Raw genomic sequence first — 23,695 nt, 5'->3', positions numbered from 1 at the left:
GGATGGTTTAAGTGTGACCATGGGTCAACAGGGTAGGTCCTGAGTGGCTAGAACCTCTAGGTCAGTTGCCCACAGCCTTGAGTAGCCTTCCCTGTTTATTCTAAGATATTATCTTATTATTTGTGTGTCAGGGTATTTTAAAAGTTGGTGAGTAATGTAATGTAACCCAGCAATTCCATTTCTAGTTATGTGCCTTAAATAAATCTCATAGATGTACACAAGGAGGTATTTATTGCAGCATTTTTGGTAATAGCAAATGTGTGCATATAACCTAAATGTCCACCAATAAGGGCACAGAGGGAAAAAATATAGGTTCATATTAGAACTGAATGTACAGCAGTTAATGCATGAACTAGAATCATATAAACATGGATAAATCTAAAAACAATGCACAGTGAAAAAACAGCTAGTTGGAAAAGCTATTTTGAATACAATGGAAAGCTAAGCAAGGATCAACTATTTTAACATTGCCATGCACTCTCAGAACTGTAAGAAACCCAGTTTTATATTCTCTAGCTTCCGAGCCAATGTAGACATCTATGTCAACCACCCAAGCACTTTTAGTGAAGGAAAGGCTCACTACAGTTCACAAAATAATGTTATTATTTTTTATCATCTGTAATAATTCTGTTTTACTGAGCTAAAATATGGTTCTCTCTTTTATAGTTCATCACACCTTTTTTCTTTTTGAGAATTTTCACCTGTTGCTCTCATTTTTGCATGCTCAGTTTTTTGAAACATTCAGTAGTTGGAAGCTCCTCGCCCCCGCTACACCCTTGGCTGAGCCACACAGCTTATGGGATGTCAGTTCCCCAACCAGGGACTGAACCCAGGCCATAGCAGTGAAAGCCCAGAATCCTAACTGCGAGGCCACCAGGGAGCTCTCAACACCTTTTAAACATCAGGTTAATTTCTCTTCTAGATGACAAAACTTCACAAAAACTAACCCAGCTATCGGTGTCCTCAGTATTTTGATTCCAGGTTATACTCTGCCCAATTATCCTGTTCAAGTATAGGAGAGCGGCAGCGGCATCCAGTGGAAAGAGTGGGGAAATGTTTGCTTATGGCTGCATCAGGTCTTATTCACACTCACAGGCTTAGCTGCCCTGCAGCATGAGGGTTAGTTCCCTGGCCAGGGATTGAACCTGCGTCCCCTGCACTGAAAGGCAGATTCTCAATCACAGGACCACTAGGGAAGGTCCAAACTTATACTTGTAAGTTGAACAAAGCTGTACGCAAAATCCCACCTACACAGACTTGATCAATTGACTAATCTGGAAAGGCAGTTTCTTAACTGATAAGTAGGACAGTCTACTGTATTACTGCATTCTAAGACTATACTAATTTTTTATGGCTAAACTACACCCAGGGGTTTCCCAGGTGGCTCAGTGGTAAAGAATCCTCCTGCCAATGCAGGAGACACAGGTTCCATCCCTGGGTCAGGAAGATAGCTTGGGGAAAGAAATGGCAGTAGAAGGAAACCTACTCCGGATTCCTGCCTGGAAAATCCCTTGGACAGAGGAGCCTGGCAGGCTAGTCTATGGAGTTGCAAAGAACTGTATATGACCAAGCGACTGAGTACGTATGCACTTAACACTGTAGAATTATCTTATGCTCATTAGCAATCAACGAAAAAGACAGCAAAACAAAAAACCCTAGTTCTCTCTCAAATGAAATGCTACGAAAGCAGATAATCTCCCAAAGCATATTATGAACTTAAACCTAGCAATTTTTATTTACTTTTATTGAATTTCATATTATTACAGCCAGCCTATTAAAAAAAAAAAAATCTCATCTGGAAATCATTTCAAATGTATAAAGTGATAAAAATCAAAACATATCAAAGAACCCCCATCTTTACTCAGATTCATTATTGCTGACATTTTGCCCCATTTGCTTGTTTTCAATCTACATATGTATAGATTCTGTGCCTGTAACCTTGCAACAAAAGTGTTTTAAATAATAGTCTTTTATCCCTAAATACTTCAAAGTGTATTTTCCAAGAATAAGGACACTGCAGTTATCAACTTCATAAATTTGTATTAATATAACATGTACCTAATATACTACTCACCATTCATATTCTGAATTGTTAGATGGCCTAATAATATCCTTTATAGGATCCAGTTGAGGAGCCGGAATAGCACTTACTTAGAACATTTCTTTAGCCTCCTTCATCTAGATTGCAGCCATGCATTCTTGACCAGGGTACTACCTAGGGGATGTATGTATCACACATCTGAAGGCATACAATGTACTCATTAGTGACGGTAATTTTCATCATTCAATGTGTTGCCTGATTTCTCTACTCTCTAATTACTATTTTTTCTCTCTGGCAACTAAAAGTAGTTAAACAATGCTAATAATATTCTGTTGCTTACATACTTCTGAATATGCATAATACAGAAAATCGAGAACTACACACATTATTTCTTTCTCTAGATAGTTAATGTTGAAACTAAGCTAAGGGGAAAAAAATCACATCACTAAAGATCTCTTCAAGTACACACTAATCTATTAATTTTGTATTGATTAATATATCCTGCAAAAAAAAAACCCGTCTATTTTTCAGCCTCCACCTTCCCACCCTTGCTGTTGTTCAGTTGCCTAGTCATGTCTGACTCTTTGTGACCCTATGGACTGCAGAAAGCCAGGCCGCTCTGTCCCTCACCATCTCCCAAAGTTTGCCCAATTTCATGTCCATTGCATCGGTGATGCCATCCAGCAATCTCATCCTCTGATACCCCCTTTTCCTTCTGCCCTCAATCTTTCCCAGCATCAGGGACTTTTCCAATGAGTCAGCTATTTGCATCAGATAACCAAAATACTGGAGCTTCAGCTTTAGCATCAGTCCCCTCAACGAATATTCAGGATTAATTTCCCTTAAGGTTGACTGATTTGATCTCCTTACTGTCCAAGGGACTTTCAGGAGTCCTCGAGCACCACAGTTTGAAGGCATCAACTCTTTGGCATTCTGCCTTCTTTACGGTCCAGCTCTCACAACCGTATGTGACCACTGGGAAGACCACAGTCTTGACCATATGAACCTTTCTCGGCAAAGTGATGTCTCTGCTTTTCAACACACTGTCTAGCTCTGTCATAGCTTTCCTGCCAAGAAGCAATCATCTTCTGATTTCACAGCTGCAGTCACCATCCGCAGTGATCTTACAGCCCAAGAAAAGGAAATCTGTCACTACTTTACCTTCCCCCCTCTATTTGCCATGAAGTAATGGAGCCAGGTGACACGATCTTAGTTTTTTTAATATTTAATTTTAAACCAGCTTCTTCACTCCCCTTCTTCATCCTCGAGAGGCTCTTTAGTTCCTCTTCACTTTCTGCCATTTCCCCACCCTTACACCAACAGAGTATGTAATAGAGAAACTTGACTTAGTAGCAATTCATAAGAAAAATATCTAGAGATCTGAGCTTAATAAGCCAACTAATGTGAAAAGATTACTAAAAGCTAATGACAGTCATAATTCTAAAACTCCATTATTACAAGTACAATGCTCAGGGAGCAAGAACAACATATTTCCACTGTACTTCAAACTGATGAGACCGCATCTTGCAGTGTTCTTAATTCTGGAATCACGTTTATTGGGGGAAATATCCAAAGGGATAGGACAAGACTAATGGAAGGTCTGAAATTAGCCTAGAGAAACATGCTAGCCAATTCTGAACAGGTAAATGACTGTCATTATGCAAAAAGGTAAACACACTGACCTGACTGAAAGCTTCATGAAGACAGATTTTAACTCAAGGACTGTCTAATAATGCAACAATGTGTCCTTAAAAACATAAAGTAAAGATTACGGAAGATACTCATGTGTGCTGAATTACTTTTGAACCTGGAGTAAGACCTTGCCCTCAGCCCATGTTGAGTTCCCCATGAAACTCCTCTCCATTCTTCAGTAATATTAATTCCTTGCCTCCCATCCCCTCAGGAGCTCACTAATGCTACAAATGGCAATAGTTAACTTGAAATTTGCCATCCACCTGAAAAGTAAAGAGAAGCTGACTATTACTTTCCCCCCTCTTTTTTCCTTGCTAACAATTGAAGGGTCAATTATATCACATATATACTATGAGTGAATGGCCTGGGTAACTAAGACAAAAATCTATAAAATAGGTGCTTAGAAACTGCTACAGGCCCCCAAAATGGCACCCTGGCCTCCAATGTTATTACCCTGTAATTTTAGCCATTATGATCCTTTAAAAACAAACTCGATCATGTCATTGCCCTACTTTAGTAAACAACAATAGTAACAGCAACTAACATTTACAGAGCATTTACTATGTACCAGGCACTATATTAAGCACTTTGCATGTGTCAAGTTACCCAATACCCACAACAGTATGAAGCAGGCCCCACTTTACAGCTGAAAAAACTGTCACAATATATTAAGTAATTTTCCCAAGTCTGTACAGTAAATGACAACACTGGGATTGGAAACCTAGGAACTGTGGCTCGAGTCTACCTCTTAATCACTGGGGTTTCTTTCCTCTCCTACTCTTCAATCCCTTCCCAAAATCATTTAAAATAAAATTCCTTATCATGCTCTAAAAAGCCTTGCAGGATTTAGTCCTTGCCTACCACCCATAATGTCTTCATCACACTTCTTTCCTTAGTCTGTACCACCCTTCTCATCAGGCAAGCGTCCTCATCTTCACCCTCATTTTAAATCTCTACCTTCTCTCTCTCACTAAAGACAAGGAGCCCTTTCCTTCCAGCGTTAGGGTTCTTTGCATACAAATGACAATTTCCAGTTAGGTTAACTTAGGTCAGGGTACTTCCAAACAATTAGGCAGGAAAATCCAATCACATCAATGAGCACTGCCAAAGGAGGTCAATTATCACCTGGACGTATTCATACCAACCAGGTTTCTTGGCTTTTAATTTTGATCCTTACTGGATTCGCAATTCAAAATCATGGAACAGGGAATCTAACTGATCCAGCTGGGGTCATATGCCTGACCATTTATATTTTACTAAAGGACTCTAAACACGATTGTCTAAACTAAGACTGCACAGAGTAGGGGAGATAGTTTCCCAAAAGGGATTTAGGACATTATTCAGTAGGAAAAAAGAATATGTGCTGAACAACCCCCACCACCATTCCTCCCAAGTCAAATGTCCACCAGTTGCCTGATGGCCTCTGCAAGTGTTATGCCTTTGCTTTGACTTGGCCCCTTTCCCTCCTTCAGGTCTCATTCAAAGACCACTTTTTAAAAGAATCTTCCTTAATCATCCTCTCCAAAGTACCTCCTCTCCTGGCCACCACCTACCCCTCCCATCAACTAGTGGCATATCATATTGCTTAATTCCTTTTTGATGCTTTTTAAAAGAATTTTCTCATTTGTTTGCTTATTATCAATTCTCCCCATTAGATTATAGGGTCCATGAAGGTTGGGACTACATGTACTTGATCAAATACCAAAGATGAACAAGTAACAGTAGCATGATCTTTTAAAAAATGCAAATAAGATAATATTACTCTTTAGCTTAATATCCTTCAATGTTTCCCAATAACCTTAGTCTAGAACAAAAATATCTGATGTTTACATTTGCCTCAATTAACTCCCAACTTTTGATAATTCCTAGAACATGCCAAGCTCTTTCCCAATTCAGGATCCATGCCTAGAATATTCTTCAACAGGCTCTTCACAAAACCTGATTCTTAGCCATCACATCTCAGCTAAAATAACACTTCCTAAAAGGAGCATTTCCATCACACTACCTAAGATAGATTTTCCCTTCTAAATTATTCTTTATCACAGAACCCCTGTGATTTCTTTCTTTCTTTCATATTTCCTAGTCTGTAATTATTTCATGTACAAATCAGTTCAGTCCAGTTCAGTCGCTCAGTCATGTCCAACTCTTTGCGACCCCATGGACTGCAGCAACTCCCAGAGTTCACTCAAACTCTTGTCCATCGAGCTGGTGATGCCATCCAACCATCTCATCATCTGTCGTTCCCTTCTCCCACCTTCAGTCTTTCCCAGCATCAGTGTTTCTTCCAATGAGCCAGTTCTTCGCATTAGGTGGTCAAGGTATTGCATTTTCAGCTACAGCATCAGTCCTTCCAATGAATATTCAGGCCTGATTTCCTTTAGAGTTGCCTGGTTTGAGCTCCTTGCAGTCCAAGGGACTCTCAAGAGTCTTCTCCAACACCACAGTTCAAGAGCATCGATTCTTCGGCGTTCAGCTTTCTTTATAGTCCAACTCTCACATCCATACATGACCACTGGAAAAACCATAGCTTTGACTAGACAAACCTTTGTTGGCAAAGTAATGTCTCTGCTTTTTAATATGCTGTCCAGGTTGGTCATAGCTTTTCTTCCATGGAGCAAGCATCTTTTAATTTTATGGCTGCAGTCACCATCTGCAGTGATTTTGGAGCCCCAAAAAACAGTCTCTCACTGTTTACAGTACAATGTACAAGCTACCTTTTACAATGTACACGCTTACCTTTTACAATGTACAAGCTCACCTTTTAAAAAAACTGAAATATAATTGACCTGCAATATTATACTAGGTTCAGAACAGGTTTACTTCTTTATCACCCATCTCCCCAACTATTTATTCTTGCTCCCTGAGGGCAGAGTGTAGTATCATCACTCCAAACCCTAATACAGTACCTGGAACCAAGTTAGTGCTCAAGTGTCTTTAGAGGAATAAAGAGAGAAGGAAAAAAATGGTGTTTTCTAAGAGAAATTTTCTTTAGAAGAAAACTTAACTAGTACATCCAAAATAAGATATTTCTATAGTTACAATCCTCTAACCTTCCTTCCAAAACGAAATAGAACAGAAAATAAGTATTTTAATTTTGTCACAATTTACTTTGCTAGCTAATGAAAAAGAAAAAAGAGCTTTGAAGGCTCTGAAGAGAAATCTGAAGGGCTGAAGTAGGAAAGGACATTTAGAAATAGTTTTAAGGCTAACATCAAGCCTAGGCATACATTTACTTCCTTAGGAATAAATGGAAACTATCAGAACATTGAACATAACTCAGGACCAAAGAGCAAACGGCACTGAAATCCTCCTCTCAATTAGGTTTTCAATCATTTACTACAGTATCTATTTACACACTCAGTATGTGCCAAATGAGGGTGTAATTCTCCGTCTTGTCTTTTATTTTACCACCATACGCTGCAGAACATCCAAGATGGTTTCACCAAACAGAAGCCCTACTTACCAAGTGCTCTGGCTACTGCCAGAAAGGGGATCTGGTCAATGACTGTGCTCCTCCTCACAGGTCCATTGTGAGTGAGCCGAGGCCGTTTCCAAACCACACGGTTCACCCCGGACTTGTTCATCACGCTGAAAGACAAGAGTTCACAGAAATACACTAAGTGATCACAACATATCAACTCAAGTAGTTCCACATGTTAAATAACTGTTACAATCAGATTGTATTATCACAAAATAATGATTCATCTGCTTTAGACACGTGCATAAATCAAAGTTCCTGTTCATAGGGCAAAGACAAAATAGGGTAAATTAAGATGAGAATTTGGAGATTATTTAGGGAGCACAGAGGAACAGAAATGAGTAGGTAGCATGTATACAAAAGCAAGATAATTTGATAACTGAGAAAACTGAGGGGAGGAAGAAGTGGTTATAAAAGAAGAGGGAATACATAAAAGAAGTCAAAAAGGTTGTATAGTTTTTGAAGGATTTAAGGGTATTGAAAACAGAACTTCCATTTTAGTATTTTTGATCTGAGGAATTAATAAGAAATGCCTCACTAGAAATACCTATGTATTTAGATATTTCTGATATTTCTGTATTTAGAAATGTGACACTAGACCTTGGAAACAGATCAGCTGTAGAGAGAGAGATCTGAGAGTTAGAGAACAAGAAAACCCTCCTAGAAATTTGGTGTACGAACAAGGTGAAGGTGAAGGTGAAGTCGCTCAGTCGTGTCCAACTCTTTGCGACCCCATGGACTGTAACCTACTAAGTTTCTCCGTCCATGGGATTCTCCAGGCAAGAATACTGGAGTGGATTGCCATTTCCTTCTCCAGGGGATCTTCCCGACCCAGGAATCGAACCTGGGTCTCCCACATTGGAGGCAGACGCTGAGAAATCTGTAATTAATACACAGAGAAGTTAGTACACTCCAGGGTGCCTAACATATTGAAATATGGTCAAATATTTCAGCAAAAAGCGTAATACTAAAAACACAGTAGAGATGGTCTCTCAACCTATGCCCGAATGACTGAAATGGGAAACTGGCCCTTAAATCAATTTAACCATAATCTGCCTGGAATTAAAAAATAAATAAATAAAAGAAAAATGTTTCCCTGGAAGGTTTAATAAAGTTGAGGGGAAGAGTGGAAAGAGCATTTCCAAGAAACCAGTATTAGCCTGCCTGATATCAGGGTTACCTGCCAGATAGATACACGCACAAGACTGGATTCCTGACTCTCAACAATAGGTGACATTCAAGTTACCAAATTCAGTCTTCACACTCAGGTCCCAGGTGTGCACTGAAACCCTCTGATTACAGTCTGAAATTCATTTCATCTATGGCAGGTCAGCTGACAATCACCTGTGGTCCTCTTGTCAGTTACTCTTCTCCTTATTAATGAACACTATGACATCCTGATATACACGTGAGTCTCAATAGTTTACTTTGCTGACTGTGAGTAGCATGACTCTGTCCCCCTAAACTTAATGAACTCAGAAACTAAACTGGGTTCCAGATACACAAAACATGAATATAGCAGAAGGAGAACAACCGCAACCATCCTTCTAAAGTAGAAAACAAGCCTCATGAGACAAGGGCAGGCCAGGCACCTTAAGCAGCGCTGTCTCACCAGACTTGCAGCAGGGATGGAAACGATCCCTCCAAACATTCTAACATGTAGCAGCCACCAGTCATGCCCAGCTACTGAGCTCTGTCAATGTGGCTAGGGCAAATGAGGAACTGAATTTTTAATTTAACTTTAATTAATTTATATTTAAGGTCAAACAGCCACATGGGGCTACAATAACCAGACAGAACAGGAGGGGAATGAAAGAAGAACATGGTAGAAATTTTGGTCGATGTTAACAAAGAAGAGAAATATCAAGAGAGTTGCTCATTTACTCTCCCTTTTGAGAATCAATTTGTAGTACTGAAAGAAACACTGTTCCAGGTCTTAGTAAGCGTCAGCAAAGGCGGTTATCTTTTTTTTTTTTTTTTGAGGTTGTAATTGCTTTTACTGGGGCAGGCCTGACGTGGTCAGGTGAGTGCTCCAGGTGAGTGTTCCGCCCTTGGAGGCAGCAAAGCCAGGCGCCTCCTCAAGCCACCTCCCGGGCGAGGGGAACAGGCGACGCTCAGTCCGAGGGCGGAGGCAAGGGCGGAGCCCCCCCACCCCACCCCTGGGCGACGCAGCAGGAGCGGGCGGAGCGGGCGGCACCGGCTGGACTGCCCTGGCAGCATCTCGGGCCAACTCGGGGACTGAGGCTCCCTGGGAGAGGCAGGCAGGCAGCACCGGGGAAGGGGTGCCCAGCAGGCCTCGGGGGCGCAGAAGCCTACGGGGGCCCCACCTGGCTGGCACGCCTAAGCGCTGGGCAGTGGCGAGCCTTTCACCAGGAGGGTCTGTCTCCCACCCCAGGTCTGCGTCGTTGGGGCCTGGAGTGCAAACGGGGACACAGCGGGCACTTACTAGGGAGCTGAGGCTGAAGGGCTGAAGCCAGAGGCCTGGGGTCTGGAGGCCTGGCCTGGGCCGGCTGGGTCTGCTTGGGGACCTCGCCCTCCGGTGGGGAAGAGGCTTCCTGAGCAGCCCAGGAGACTAGGGACTCACTGCCGCCCCCAAAAAGCGAGCGGGTCGGTCCTAGTGACACAGAAGCGCTGATCCCTATGGCCCTGCTGCTAGGGACTCCATCCCCTGCCCAGGCAGATGGGGCTGGGGCTGGGGCCGGGGGAACCTCGCCCAGACGGAAGCCCCTGGGGAGATGGAGGGCTGAGTTGGGCGGAGGTTACGTTTTATTTTATGCTTTCTTCAAAGCTGACCCCCCAAAAGCAAACAGTAAAGCCTACATCTACCATTCATGGACTTCCCCTGGCAGTCTAGTGGTTCAGGCTCTGCTCTTTCAACACAGGGAGCCTGGGTTCTATCCCTGGTGGGGATCTAAGATCCCCCAGGCTGTGTGGCGTGACCAAAAAAAAAAAAAAAGAGAGAGAGAGACAAAGTGTTTGTTGCTGTCCAAATCTTTGCTAATATCCAACCAAAATACCATTCACAAGAAACTATGAAACACAAGAGTTACAGGAAAAGAGAGAGACACCAGCATTCTGCCTTCCTAACAGCTTATACCCTGTAGCTCTTTCCTAAACCTGCTCCCTAAAAAGTCAGGCTTGCGTGTGTGCCATGCTCAGTCGCTTCAGTCGTGTCCAACTCTGCAACCCTACGGACTGTAGCCCTCCAGGCTCCTCTGTCCATGGGGTTCTCCAGGCAAGAATACTGGAGTGGGTTGCCATGCCCTCCTCCAGTGGATCTTCCAGACCCAGGGGTCAAACCTGTGGCTCCTGCATTGTAGGCACGTTCTTTACCACTGAGCCACCAGGGAAGCCCCAAAGTAAGGCTTAACAGTAAGTAATTACAGTAGCTACCCACATTGCTTTCAATATAACACTCCTGGGAGCTCTCTTGACACGTAATATTCAAAGTTATTATGGTCTCTGAGCATAAACACCGACAGAGGAACAAATGACAAAATAAGAGCACTGGCTGTAAGTTTTACATCCAGTATCAAAAACCCAAAGCAATGTTGTAAAAGATGCTGTTTCTCTTGCACTTCCTGCCATTGTCCTGTGTGATTAAAAGGCATACAAAAGCATCAGCCTGATATGCAGGGGCTGACAGAGAAGCAACAGAAGGCTGGGAAAACAGAGCACTGGCCAGTTGCCTAGGGTGAGGACAGAAGGAAAGGAGGAAATAACTTATAACAAAACAGCTCAATTTGTGCAAAAAGACACCTGCTCTCAAATGGCAAAGAGTTCGTCCAGCTGTCCAGATGGTATTCTAAGTAACAGCACAAAAACCATAAACTCAAAAAATAAAATAAAATACAAATACATAATTTAAAAATTCATAGAGAAAAATAAAGAACAGTAAAGTTTTTTACAAGACTAATGAGAAGAATGAGGCCTACCAATATTAAAATTTATAATAAAGCCTCGATTAAAAAAAAAAAGTATGGTACTGGTATTTAAGGACACCCAGAAAAGGCCCAAATTTGGGCAAGCCACAAAGTTCGTTCAGGTTCTGTCATATCATCATATGGGAAAACCTGAAGGAACTATTTTTTTTTTGGCCAGCCCAATAAATATGATTGCAAAGCTCACTTTACATAACTACCAGTAGTGGTCTCAGATGCACACTGACTTTCACACTTACAGGACCTAATAAACTATAGCATGAAACCAGGACAGGAAACAGTCTGCCAGAACTGCAGCTCCAGCAGAGCCGCCTTCAGCAGTGATCCTTACAGAAATGCAGGAGCCGATTTCCAGCCACAAGTGAGCTTCGAAGGCCACAGGAATGTGTGGCTCAAGAGCCCCTGACTTCCCGGTCCCCACACAAGTCCAGCTGCCATGTAGGGCAGCCAAGATCCCTGCTTTCCAAGGGAAATCTGAGGTCCACAGAAATCTTTCCTATCCACCTGCAATTAGAGGATCCTTCTACAAGGAGCAGTGTTGCCTTGTAACATAGTTACATTCCACGTTTACCTTAACCAGGGAAAGAGAGCTAGAAGAGGATCAACTCCAGGTCACCTTCCCACTATAGAAGGGTTTTATGCCTGGAGAGCCTTCTAATCAGCAAGGAATGGCTGTGGAATTGTTCAAGCGGCTACTGATGGCCAGTTAGAAAAAAATATTAACTTGAATCCCTACTACATAACTTCAAAATTCCAGAGCTATAAGATTAAAATGTAAATGATAAAACCATACAAATACTAGAAAAGTGGCTCTTGAAATATAGGTCAGGGACCCCCCTGGAAGTCCCCCAGACAATTTCAGGGGATCTGCAAGGTCAAAATTATTTTCCTAATAATACGAAGACCACATGCATACAGTGGAGTTTTTAAACGGCTACAGAACTTGATATACTGTACGATAAAAGATGTCAATATCTGGATGATCTGTATAACCCAGCTAACCAATATTTTACAAGAGACCAATACTTAGGTTTCAAAATCATGCACAGGGGCTGTATACTTTATGATTCCAACTATGTGGCACTCTGGAAAAGGTAAAACTAAGGAGATAATAAAAAGACCAGTGCTGCCAGGAACAGAAAGGGAGGAAGGGGAAAGGAGGCAGAGCACAGAGGATTCCCAGGACAGTGAAACTATTCTGTATGAAACTATAAAGGTAGACACCTGTCATTACACATCTGTCAAACCCTAGAATGTACAACACCAAAAGCAACCCAAATGTAATCTATTGACTTTGAGTGATAATGATGTGTTAATGTACGGTCATCAACCATAACAAATGAACCACTCTGGAAAAGAGAGCTGATAGTGGAAGAGACTATTCACACAGAGAAGGCAGGGACTCCTGTACTTTCTGCTCAATTTTGCTATGAATCTAAAACTGCTCAAAAAATAAAAGTCTATTTAAAAGATCACGCATGGATAAAGATATTATTTAATCAATGGCTCGTAACTGATAGACCAATGGCTCTCAATGAAAGAATATGAAAAAGTTACTGATAAGATTTCAGATGCCACATTATCAAGAAATTTCCTCTTCATGAATTTTATTTTATTGTTTTTTTGTTTTCTTTTTTTCCTCTTCATGAATTTTAGAACAGTGTCAAAGAAAAATACCCCCAAAATATGAAACAGCTTTGAAAACAGTCTCCCTTTTCTACCTATATATCTATGTGAAATATGATTTTACTTTAGATACTGCAACCAAAATACCTTATCACAACAGTCTGAATGCAGAAGCAAATATAAGAATCTAGCTGTCACCTACTAAGCCAGACAAGAAAGAGACTTACAAAACTGTAAAACAGTGCCAATCCTCTCAAATGTTTGTTTTGGGGAAAAAGCTATTTTTTCATAAAAAAAAGTTCTTTATGTTAACACATAATGAGCTTAATATTGTTAGTCTTCAATAAATTCACAAATATTTGAAAACATCTTCATTTTAATTCCTAATATGGTTAAGTCAATACATCTGACCCATATAAACAAAAGAAACTCTTTGAGGGCCTCAATTTTTCAGAATGTAAAGTATTCCTAAGACTAACGTATTCATAGCTGTTGTATGAGAAGAAAATACAGAAGACTTTATAACAACCTCAGAGTGAAGGAACTATGTATATGGCACAAAAACCAAAAGTCATCATGGTAGACACTGATAAATTTAACTACATTCAAATAAACTTCCACGTGGAAAAAAAATTCCAGGAGCAGAATCAAAAGACAAACTGTGAAAGCAACATCTGAAATTCATCACATACATATAAGTCTAATTTCCCTAATGTATATGTGGCTCCTATACTTTAATACAAAAAGAAGGCTGACTACTCTCCCCCATAAATAAACAAAGATGATACACAAAAACACACAGAAAAGGAAGTCTATACGGCTTTTCAACAAATAAAAAAAGAAATTCAACTTTTCTCAAGATAAATTCAAATGAAAGCATCACCAAGATGACTTTTTTTTTTAACCTACAACTGGTGATGATCAAAAAGTTCTATAATTATGTTGTCAGGGTCATTCACATATATTGCTGATAGAAGTATAAACTGGTACAGTCTCCACGGAGACAAATAGTTACCAATGTAATTTTATATCCTGCTTATTGTGACCAACAAGCGTTCTCCTATATTATTAAAAGTTCCTGGCAGGGGAAAGGGGGAATTGGTCAAAGGCACAAATCTCCAGTTATAAGATAAATAAGTACCATGGATGGAACGCACCACATGAGGACTGTCGTGAACACTGCTACACGATACACAGGAAAGCTGCTATGACAATAAATCCTCAGGGTTCTCATCACAAGAACTTTTTCCCCTTTATTTTTTCTCTCTTTAAAAATTGTATCTGTATGAGAAGATGGAGATTAGTTGAACCTATTGTGGTAATATTTCACAATATAATTAAACCAAACCATGATGTAGTACGTCTTAAATCTACACAATGACATGCCGATTATCCCTCAGTGAAACAGGCAAAAAAATGGTATATTTTTTAAATTCCTCATGGAGAAGGCAATGGCAACCCACTCCAGTGTTCTTGCCTGGAGAATCCCAGGGACAGAGGAGCCTGGTGGGCTGCCGTCTATGGGGTCGCACAGAGTCAGACACGACTGACGCGCCTTAGCAGCAGCAGCAGCATATGTGTTGGAGATCGTTATACTAGTCTACCTCTACTTTTTATCTGTTTGTCCTGGCCACGCCATGCAATCTGCAGGATCTTACTTCCCTGAGGAGGGATTGAACCTAGGCCCTCGGCAGTGAAACTATAGAGTCTTAACTACTGAACCACCAGGGAATTCCCTGACCTTTAATCTAACTTTTGAAAATTTTCATAATACCATAATTTTAAAAAATTTTGTTCACATCATATCCACTGTTATGAATATAATTACATGTAATTAACCATTTTCCAGATGTTGGGCCTTCAACTTACTTTCAGCTAAATTAACAGTCAATAAACACTGCTGCAATCAATAACTCTATTTAGACATTTTGGTCCACATTTCATATTTCTTCTTTAGAGGAGATTCCTGAAATTACTCAGCCTATATAAATTTAAAGTTAGTGGTATGTTGTATTTTGTATAGGTCATACCAATATATAATCCTAGCAACAGGATACCCATTACAATTAAAATATTGCTAACTCAATAGCAAAAAATAGAATTTCACTTCAATGTTAAATATTTTTTCAAATGTTTCTACTACTGTTTTTAATTTTTCCTGTCATTCAAACTTCTCCTTTATGCCATCTGAAGGTGGCAGAGTTTTATTGCTTCTCTTACTGATCTTTTGAACTCTTGGTAATTTAAGGATGTTAATTCTTTCCTTCAGCTTATTATTTCTCTGAAAAAAACATGTTTATTTAATAAAAACAAGAAAGGAGAAAAAGGTAACAATATTATGGTAAGACTTGAGTTAAATGATTATTTAGAAAACACTGGATTTTGTTAACTTCCTTCAGATCCTTAATTTTTTTTTAATTAGTATTGGAATGATTTTTAAATTTTCTTACGTTATTCCTTCCTCTGCTTTTAGAATAACTTTACATTTTAGTCTGTATCATAAAAATACTATGCTTAAGTCAAATTCACTTCACAGTTTACAAACTGTCTCAAAACACAGTGAGAACATAACACAGAGGTTTGCCGTGTACATGACTTACAAATCAAAGGGGAAAACTGAAGGCTAATTCTAACAAAATTCTGTTCCCCAAAATAGATTCAAATTGTTCTATTCTGAAACTCTGAGGACTGCTTTGTCCAGATTCTGAAGGGCATGCTGATTAGTGTTTATACAAAAGGCTTTAAATAAATCCCTGTTTGTTTTGTTACTTGAGTGGCATTAAGATATTATTTCCTTTTGGAGCCCTTTATCAGAAATAAGTCAGTCAATTCAAAATAATAAAATAAACATGGATACTTTACCAGGCAAGCTAAGAATCTGTAACTTCATTAAAAGGGAGAAGTAGGTCAATATGGTAAGTAAAGCTGCTGCTGCTGCTGCTGCTGCTGCTGCTGCTGTCATTTCAGTCGTGTCTGACTCTGTGCGACCCCATAGACGGCAGCCCACCAGGCTCCCCGGTCCCTGGGATTCTCCAGGCAAGAACACTGGAGTGGGTTGCCATTTCCTTCTCCAGTGCATGAAAGTGAAAAGTGAAAGTGAAGTCGCTCAGTCGTGTCCGACCCTCAGCAACCCCATGGACTGCAGCCTTCCAGGTAAGAAAAGCGGAAAAGGACTAAATAAAACCAAGAGAGGAAGACAGAGCAGGACAATCATTACCTCCCACCAAGTCCTTCGATTCGCTCTCTTTCCTTGGGAAGTTCCGGCTTATGGTCCTGTGTCACCTCCACAGCTCGGATAAAATCATCCTTGGGGTCATCTTGAATTCCAAGAACCACCCCAGAGTCGCCCACATGAGCAACATACATCTTCAAGCCTCGGATGATGACCACGCTGGCAGTTGTCCCTGACGTGCTGGGAAGACCTGTCATAGTCTTTGGCCATTCTGCTGTAATAGAAAAGAAAATATGTTCCTTTAAGGTGAATACATAACTACTGTGGCAGAATAAGAACTGCAACTTACGTTGAGTTAGCATGTTAAAATCTAAATTAGCACACAAAAATATTTAAGAAACATATTTTGAAAGCTATTAAAGAAGGACTTGTGTTAATCCCTTCATTCTTACATTAATAGATTAATTGTATAGATAATGCAATTATATTGTGACCATCAAGGCAATCTTAGGAAAAAAATGTTACATCATAGGTTTAGTAATTCCACATAAGTCTTAGTCTTAACTACGTTTAGTAGCAAGGATATGTTAAAAGTTTGATACCATACTGGCAGCAGCTTATTATCTGTTTATATTAATTTTTCTCCAAAAAGATTTTCAGAAAAAGCTACTTGATTTGTTTTTAAAATAACTCTGCTGAATATTCATAACCTAATAAATAACATTTACCAAGCACCTACTGGATACCACTTGCTAAGACCTTTACCTGTGCTAAGATCTTTACCTGTATTATCTCATAACACTAACAATAGTCTAAGATCAGTTCCATTATTTTCATTTTGCAGATGAAGAAACCAAAACTTTGGTTAAGAAAGTTGCTCAAAATAACTCAAATATTTTAAGCAGCAAAGATCCCATGTATCTAATTCCAAAACCTATACTGATTACATTCACTATCATTTAAAACTTCTGAAATATTCTATGAAATGAAGCATAGTCATTCAGTCGTGCCCAACTCTTTGCAACCCCATGGACTGCAGCCCACCAGACTCATCTGTCCACAGGATTTTCCAAGCAAGGATACTGGAGTGGGTTGCCATTTCCTTCTCCAGGGGATCGTCCCAACCGAGGGATTGAACCCAGGTCTCCTGCACTACAGCTAGATTTTTTACCGACTGAGCTACAAAATGAAATATTCTATAACACTAAACATTACAGTTCAAGATAGCAAACAAAGTCTGAACACGAACGTATTCTCCCCAAAAAACCCTACTGAAAGGACAGATTACAAATAAAAAGTCCTGAAACACAGTCATGAAACACAGAGAAGGGTCATAAGAAAATCTGAGGAATTCCTGAAATTTTAAACAAATGCAACTGTATTGAGGGGAAAAAAATCAGAATGCAAAATTTTTAATTCAACAGGAGGAAAAAGCAGTCAGTAAAGAAGGCAGTACATCAGTATTCCTTGTTAACAGAGTTCCAGGAAAGTTCAAACTCAGAGACAGTGACAAAGGCTGAAGTAAGGAATGGATGGTGGAAGCTTGGCAGATTCATTTAAAACTGTGGGAGCTAGGTTAGTGCCTAAACTCCCCACATGGTAAAAGGTGAAATATTTAAGTTCCTAAGATGTCAGTACTAACTACACAGCATGCATGCTAAGTCGCTTCAGCCATGTCCAACTCTTTGTGACCCTATGGACTGTAGCCCGCCATACTCCTCTGCCCAGGAATTCTCCAGGCAAGAATGCTGGAGTAAGCTGATGTGCCCTCCTCCAGGGGATCTTCCCAATCCAGGTATCGAACCTCCATCTCTTATGTCTCCTGCATTGGCAGGTGGATTCTTTACCACTAGCACCACCTGGGAAGCCCCAGTACTAACTATAATACTTCTCTTCTTTTTAATTAGTTTATTTATTTTAAATGGAGGATAATTACAATATTGTGATGGTTCTGCCATGCATCAGCATGAATGAACCACAGGTATACATGAGTCCTCCCCATCCTGAACTCCCCTCCCACCTCTCTCCCCACCCTACCCTATCCTCCTAGCTTGTCCCAGAGCACTGACTCTGGGTGCCCTGCTTCATGCATCAAACTTGCACTGGTCATCTATTTTTGCATGTTTCAGAGCTATTCTCTCAAATCATCCCACCCTCGCCTTCTCCCACCGAGTCTAAAAGTCTGTTCTTTACGTCTGTGTCTCCTTTGCTGCCCTGCATGTAGGACCATGGGTACCATCTTTCTAAATTCCATATATATGCATTATTATACAGTATTTGCATTTCTCTGACTTACTTCACTTTGTGTAACAGGCTCCAGGTTCATCCACCTCATGAGAACTGACTCAAATGTGTTCCTTTTTACAGCTGAGTAATATTCCATTGTGTATATGTACCACATACACATTCCATTGTGTATATGTACCACATACACATTCCACTGTGTGTATGTACCACAACTTCCTTATCCATTCATCTGGCAATGGACATGTAGGTTGCTCCCATGTCCCAGCTATTGTAAATAGTGCTGCCATGAATACTGGGGTCCATGTGTCTCTTTCAATTCTGCTCTCTTTTAAGGACAGTGGTGCATCTGCCTATGGGAACAACAAGATCTCAAAGGAGATGTGGGAGAGTAAATAAATTCCGCCCCCACCAAGTAGATGAGGTGTCACTCAACTTTTATAGCCATGAGCCTTCTCTAATCTATCTAGACTGACTAGTTCTTTTCTTTTCCAAAATCTCTTGAACCCTACAGTGCATCTCCCTGGCCCATCACATGGTACAGATGGAATCCATCCTCCAGAGTGACCCGTCACTCACAACAGAGGGCTTCCTGCAGCACAGGAAACAACTGCTGAGGGAAACCAGAACAGCTACCAATACTGATGAAGCTAGCAATTCATATGCATATACCATATACACATGTAAAACCATCTGCAACAGTACCAGACACATCGTAGTCAATAAACATTGGTTTGCGGGCTTCTCTGGTGGCTCTGTAGTTAAGAATCTGTCTGCTAATGCAGGAACATGGGTTCGATTCCTGGTCCAGGACGATCCCACAGGCCACAGAGCAATGAAGCTATAGAACCTGTGCTCTGAAGCCCGAGAGCCTGTGTTCAGCCACAAGAGAAGCCACTGCAATGAGCAGCCCTCACTCACCACAACTGCAGAAAAAGTCTGCACAGCTACAGAGACCCAGCAGAGCCAAAAAGAAAATAAATAAATAAAATTTAAAAACATTAGTTTTTGTTATTACCATTATGTATTTAAGAAAAAAGCAAACAGCCTGAGAGACACCAAGTGGAGTTGCAAAAAAAAAAAAACCCAAGGAAAACAGTTATGGCTAGATTACTGGCATTGATAAAGTTCAATAAGATCAAAGGATATAAATCCTTATATAAAATATCAATTCTATTTTTGTAAAATAGAAAAAATTACAAAATGTAACTTTAAAAACAAGATCCCATCCACAGTAACAGCAAAAGGTGTGAAATATCTGGGAACAATGCTAACAAACCTCTAATAAGACATTTATGGAAAAGTAGTAAACCAGTGAACAAATAAAACAGCACAGATCCATGCATATTTAGACACTTGATATATGAACAGTGGAGAAAAGACAGACACGCAATAAATGGGACTGGGACAAAATTTTAAAAAAAGTAACTCTGAGTTCCTGATGCCAAACACAAAAAATCAATTCCAGGTACATTAAAGACCTAACATGAGGGACTTCTCTGGTGGCGCAGTGGATAGGAATCTGCCTGCCAATGTAGGGGACACAAGTTCAGTTCCTGCTCCTGGAACTGAGTAGGGCAATTAATCCCATGCATCCCAACTACTGAGCCTGCGGGCCCTAGAGCCCGTGCTCCGCAACAAGAGAAGCCCCTGCAGTGAGAGGCCTGCACACGGCCACGAGAGAGCAGCCCCTGCTCGCTGCAACTGGAGAAAGCCTGCGTGCGGCAATGAAGGCCCAGCAAAGCCAAAATAAGTTAATTTTTAAAAAGACCTAAGACAAACAAAACAAAACAAAACAAAACAAAAAAGACCTAACGTGAAAAGCAAAGTTAAAACGCTCAGAAAATGCACAAAAAGGTACATTCGTGATCTCAAGATAAAGAAGGATTTCCTAAAGACAAAAAATGGATTAGCCATGTAAAATAAAATGACTGTGAAGTTGTACTACCATCAAGACTTTCATTAAAAGATACTAGAGTGAAAAGACAACTCACAGAATGGAAGAGGATATATTTATAACATATATGGGTCAAAGGAATAGTATCCAGAACACATAAAATGCTCCACAAATCAAATCAATAAGACTACTCAACAGAAAAACAGATGAAGAGCCTAAACAGGCTTTGACAAACAAGGACATGCAGACAGCCAAGAAGCACGCGGAGATGTCTGGCTTCTTTAATCATCAGGGAAATACAAATTAAAAGCCACAGTGAGATACCACACATAATTATCAGACTGCATAAAGTTTGACAATAGTAAGTTAAGAATGTGGAATAACATGTTCTATCATCAACTACTGGTAGGAGTATGAACTGGTACAACTACTTTAGAAAACATCTAGGCATTATATGGTAAAGGTGAAGATAGGCATACTCTGACTGTTCATTACCCTTTGGTATACATTATAAATCAAAGCACATGTGCACACAATACCTATGAATGCTTAAAAGTATAGCTTAAAATGAGCAACAATTCTAATGTCCTTCAAAATAACAATAGATTATACCACACACCATGGGTAAGAATCTCACAAGAAGCATGAGATAAAAGAATACATACAGCATGATTTTCTTCAGGGGAAAAAAAAAAAAAACCTATCATGTTTACAGGCAACAGGCAAACTATTCAGAAAAATAAGTAAATCACTACAGAACTATAATCACGTAAGTCAAGATCCTGGTTGCCCCTTGGGGGAAGTGAGGAATATGAGATCAGAAGGACCTACTGGGGTGCAGGCAATGTTCTCTTTCTTAACTGGATGGTGTTCATTTTATGATTATTTATTATACTGTACATTTATGTTTTAAGGCCTTTTACGTATGCATGCTATATTTCAGGGTTTAAGTTAAAAAAAAAAAAAAAGCAGCAGGAAAAAGGCATCAATTCTGCAAACATAGATCCCAGCAGACAGCTCTATAGACCATGCAGTTTTGCAGTTTGGTTATAGACATCATTCCTTAGAAGCTCAGCCTAGAGTATGGTATATGTTTCTTTAGACCTTTATTTTATGGCTCTAGGTAAAACCTTTCCTTTAAAAAAAAAAAAAAGAAACTGGAAAAGATTGTTTTCTGCAGCTAAATATAATGAGAACGAAGTGAACTCTCAGAAAAAAGAGTTCTTAAGCACATTCAGAAAAAGAAAATTTACCTACAGTATACAAGTAATTCAGCTGTTGGCAAAAAGCACCTAAAATGAGATGAAAAGGGAGGAAAAAAGCTAAAAATAAAAAGGATATTCAAAGAAATGTTAATGTTTAAATCACATTTTTTGTCAAAAGCACTAATATATTATGAAAGATATTCTGCAATGATCTAAAAATACTGAATAATCCATGCTTTGCCTATTCATTTGAAATGTCACCTTTTATCATATGTTACATCTTGCCTCAGATCTATTTCTGGACTCATCCTACTAATCTATTTATGGTGCTTTTTAATAATTGGGAGTTTAAGTATCCTCCAATTATTTTTCTTTCTCAATATTCTCTGAAGTATTTTTCCACATTAACTTCAGAAGCAACCTCCACTCTGTGGAGGTTCTGAGTGAAACTGCAATGACTTTATGTATTAAGGAACCTGCCTCTTTATAATGTCTTCCTTAGCCTTTCTTGTTTTCTACTTTACATTTTAGTCAAAAAACAAAAATGACTTAAAACAAGGAGCATATCAAAAACAGTATCAGACAGTATATGAATTCTGATTTAAGCACCCTTTAGAATATGTGCGTAAGTCATTAAAACAAAGACTAATAAATTTTATAACACAAAAATGTAAAATTTCTGGATGAAGTAAAGCTATTATAAACATGTATAGAAAGTATATGTTCTTTATAATAAGTTTAAATTTGGGGGTACTTATATACTTATCATGTTTTAATATCTATTAATATATCCTGAGACTCATACGCCAAAGCCTTTGACTGTGTGGATCAGAATAAACTGTGGAAAATTCTGAAAGCGATGGGAATACAAGACCACCTGACCTGCCTCTTGAGAAACCTGTATGCAGGTCAGGAAACAACAGTTAGAACTGGACATGGAACAACAGACTGGTTCCAAATAGGAAAAGGAGTACATCAAGGCTGTATATTGTCACCCTGCTTATTTAACCTCTATGCAGAGTCCATCATGAGAAATGCTGGGCTGGAAGAAGCACAGGCTGGAATCAAGACCGCCGGGAGAAATACCAATAACCTCAGATATGCAGATGACACCACCCTATGGCAGAAAGTGAAGAGGAACCAAAAAGCCTCTTGATGAAAGTGAAAGAGGAGAGTGGAAAAAGTTGGCTTAAAGCCAACATTCAGAAACGAAGATCATGGCATCCGGTCCCATCACTTCATGGGAAATAGATGGGGAAACAGCGGAAACAGTGTCAGACTTTATTTTGGGGGGCTCCAAAATCACTGCAGATGGTGACTGCAATCATGAAATTAAAAGACGCTTACTTCTTGGAAGGAAAGTTATGACCAACCTAGATAGCATATTCAAAAGCAGAGACATTACTTTGCCAACAAAGGTCCATCTAGTCAAAGTTATGGTTTTTCCAGTGGTCATGTATGGATGTGAGAGTTGGATTGTGAAGGAAGGTGAGCGCCGAAGAATTGACGCTTTTGAACTGTGGTGTTGGAGAAGACTCTTGCAATTCCATTGGACTGCAAGGAGATCCAACCAGTCCATCCTAAAGGAGATCAGTCCTGGGTGTTCACTGGAAGGACTGATGCTGATGCTGAAACTCCAATACTTTGGCCACCTGATTCGAAGAGCTGACTCATTGGAAAAGGCCCTGATGCTAGGAAAGATTGAGGGCAGGAGGAGAAGGGGAAGACAGAGGATGAGATGGTTGGATGGGTTTGGGTGGACTTCGGGAGTTGGTGATGGACAGGGAGGCCTGGCGTGCTGCAGTTCATGGGGTCGCAAAGAGTCGGACGTGACTGAGCGACTGAACTGAACTGAACTAAGACTCATTTAACTCTCAAGAGGTAGGCGCTATTTTTTTTTTAAAGTTTTGACTGCTAGCTTTTCAGTTTGTTGCTGCACCAGGGCTTTCTCCAGCTGTGGTACATGGGCTCATTGCAATGGCTTCTCTTTTTGTGGAGCACAGGCTCGAAGTGTGAAGGCTTCAGTAGTTGTCACACACGGGCTTAGCTGCTCCTTAACATGTGGGATTTTCCTGAACCAGTGATCAAACCTGTGTCCCCTGCACTGGCAGGTGGATTCTTTATCCACTGTGCCACCAGGGAAGTCCGAGGTGGGTACTATCTTGATTCTATTTTAAAGATGAGGATACTCAGGCACAAAGAGGTAAGGTTACACAGGCAGTAAATGGAGAAACTGGGATTTAAACCCAGGCAGTTCAACAGAGTCCTAATCACTGCACTAAGAATTTTTACAGCATTCTAATGTCAAAGTAGTACAGAAGAGTAGAAGCCTTCAGGAAGCAATTTGAAAACCATGTATCAAGAGTCATCAAAAGATAAAACATATTATTCTTCAACCA

The 23,695-nt window shown here is 40.1% G+C and overlaps 1 protein-coding gene across 1 annotated transcript in view; it reads right to left on the bottom strand.

Moving 5' to 3' along the window:
• The window catches only part of PPM1D (protein phosphatase, Mg2+/Mn2+ dependent 1D), a 59,827-nt gene that overhangs the window by 23,854 nt on the left and 12,278 nt on the right, over positions 1 to 23,695 (bottom strand). Inside the window, exons 2-3 of the mRNA XM_040244153.1 lie at positions 15,996 to 16,224; positions 7,197 to 7,321 (exon numbers count right to left, since the gene is read on the bottom strand). Of these exons, the coding sequence (XP_040100087.1) occupies positions 7,197 to 7,321; positions 15,996 to 16,224 (354 nt within the window). The remainder of the gene's footprint in view (positions 1 to 7,196; positions 7,322 to 15,995; positions 16,225 to 23,695) is intronic.

This window comes from Oryx dammah, unplaced genomic scaffold, assembly GCF_014754425.2.
Source record: "Oryx dammah isolate SB20612 unplaced genomic scaffold, SCBI_Odam_1.1 HiC_scaffold_8, whole genome shotgun sequence".
Classification (NCBI taxonomy): Eukaryota; Metazoa; Chordata; class Mammalia; order Artiodactyla; family Bovidae; genus Oryx; species Oryx dammah.
This window is presented reverse-complemented; position numbering and strand designations above follow the sequence as displayed.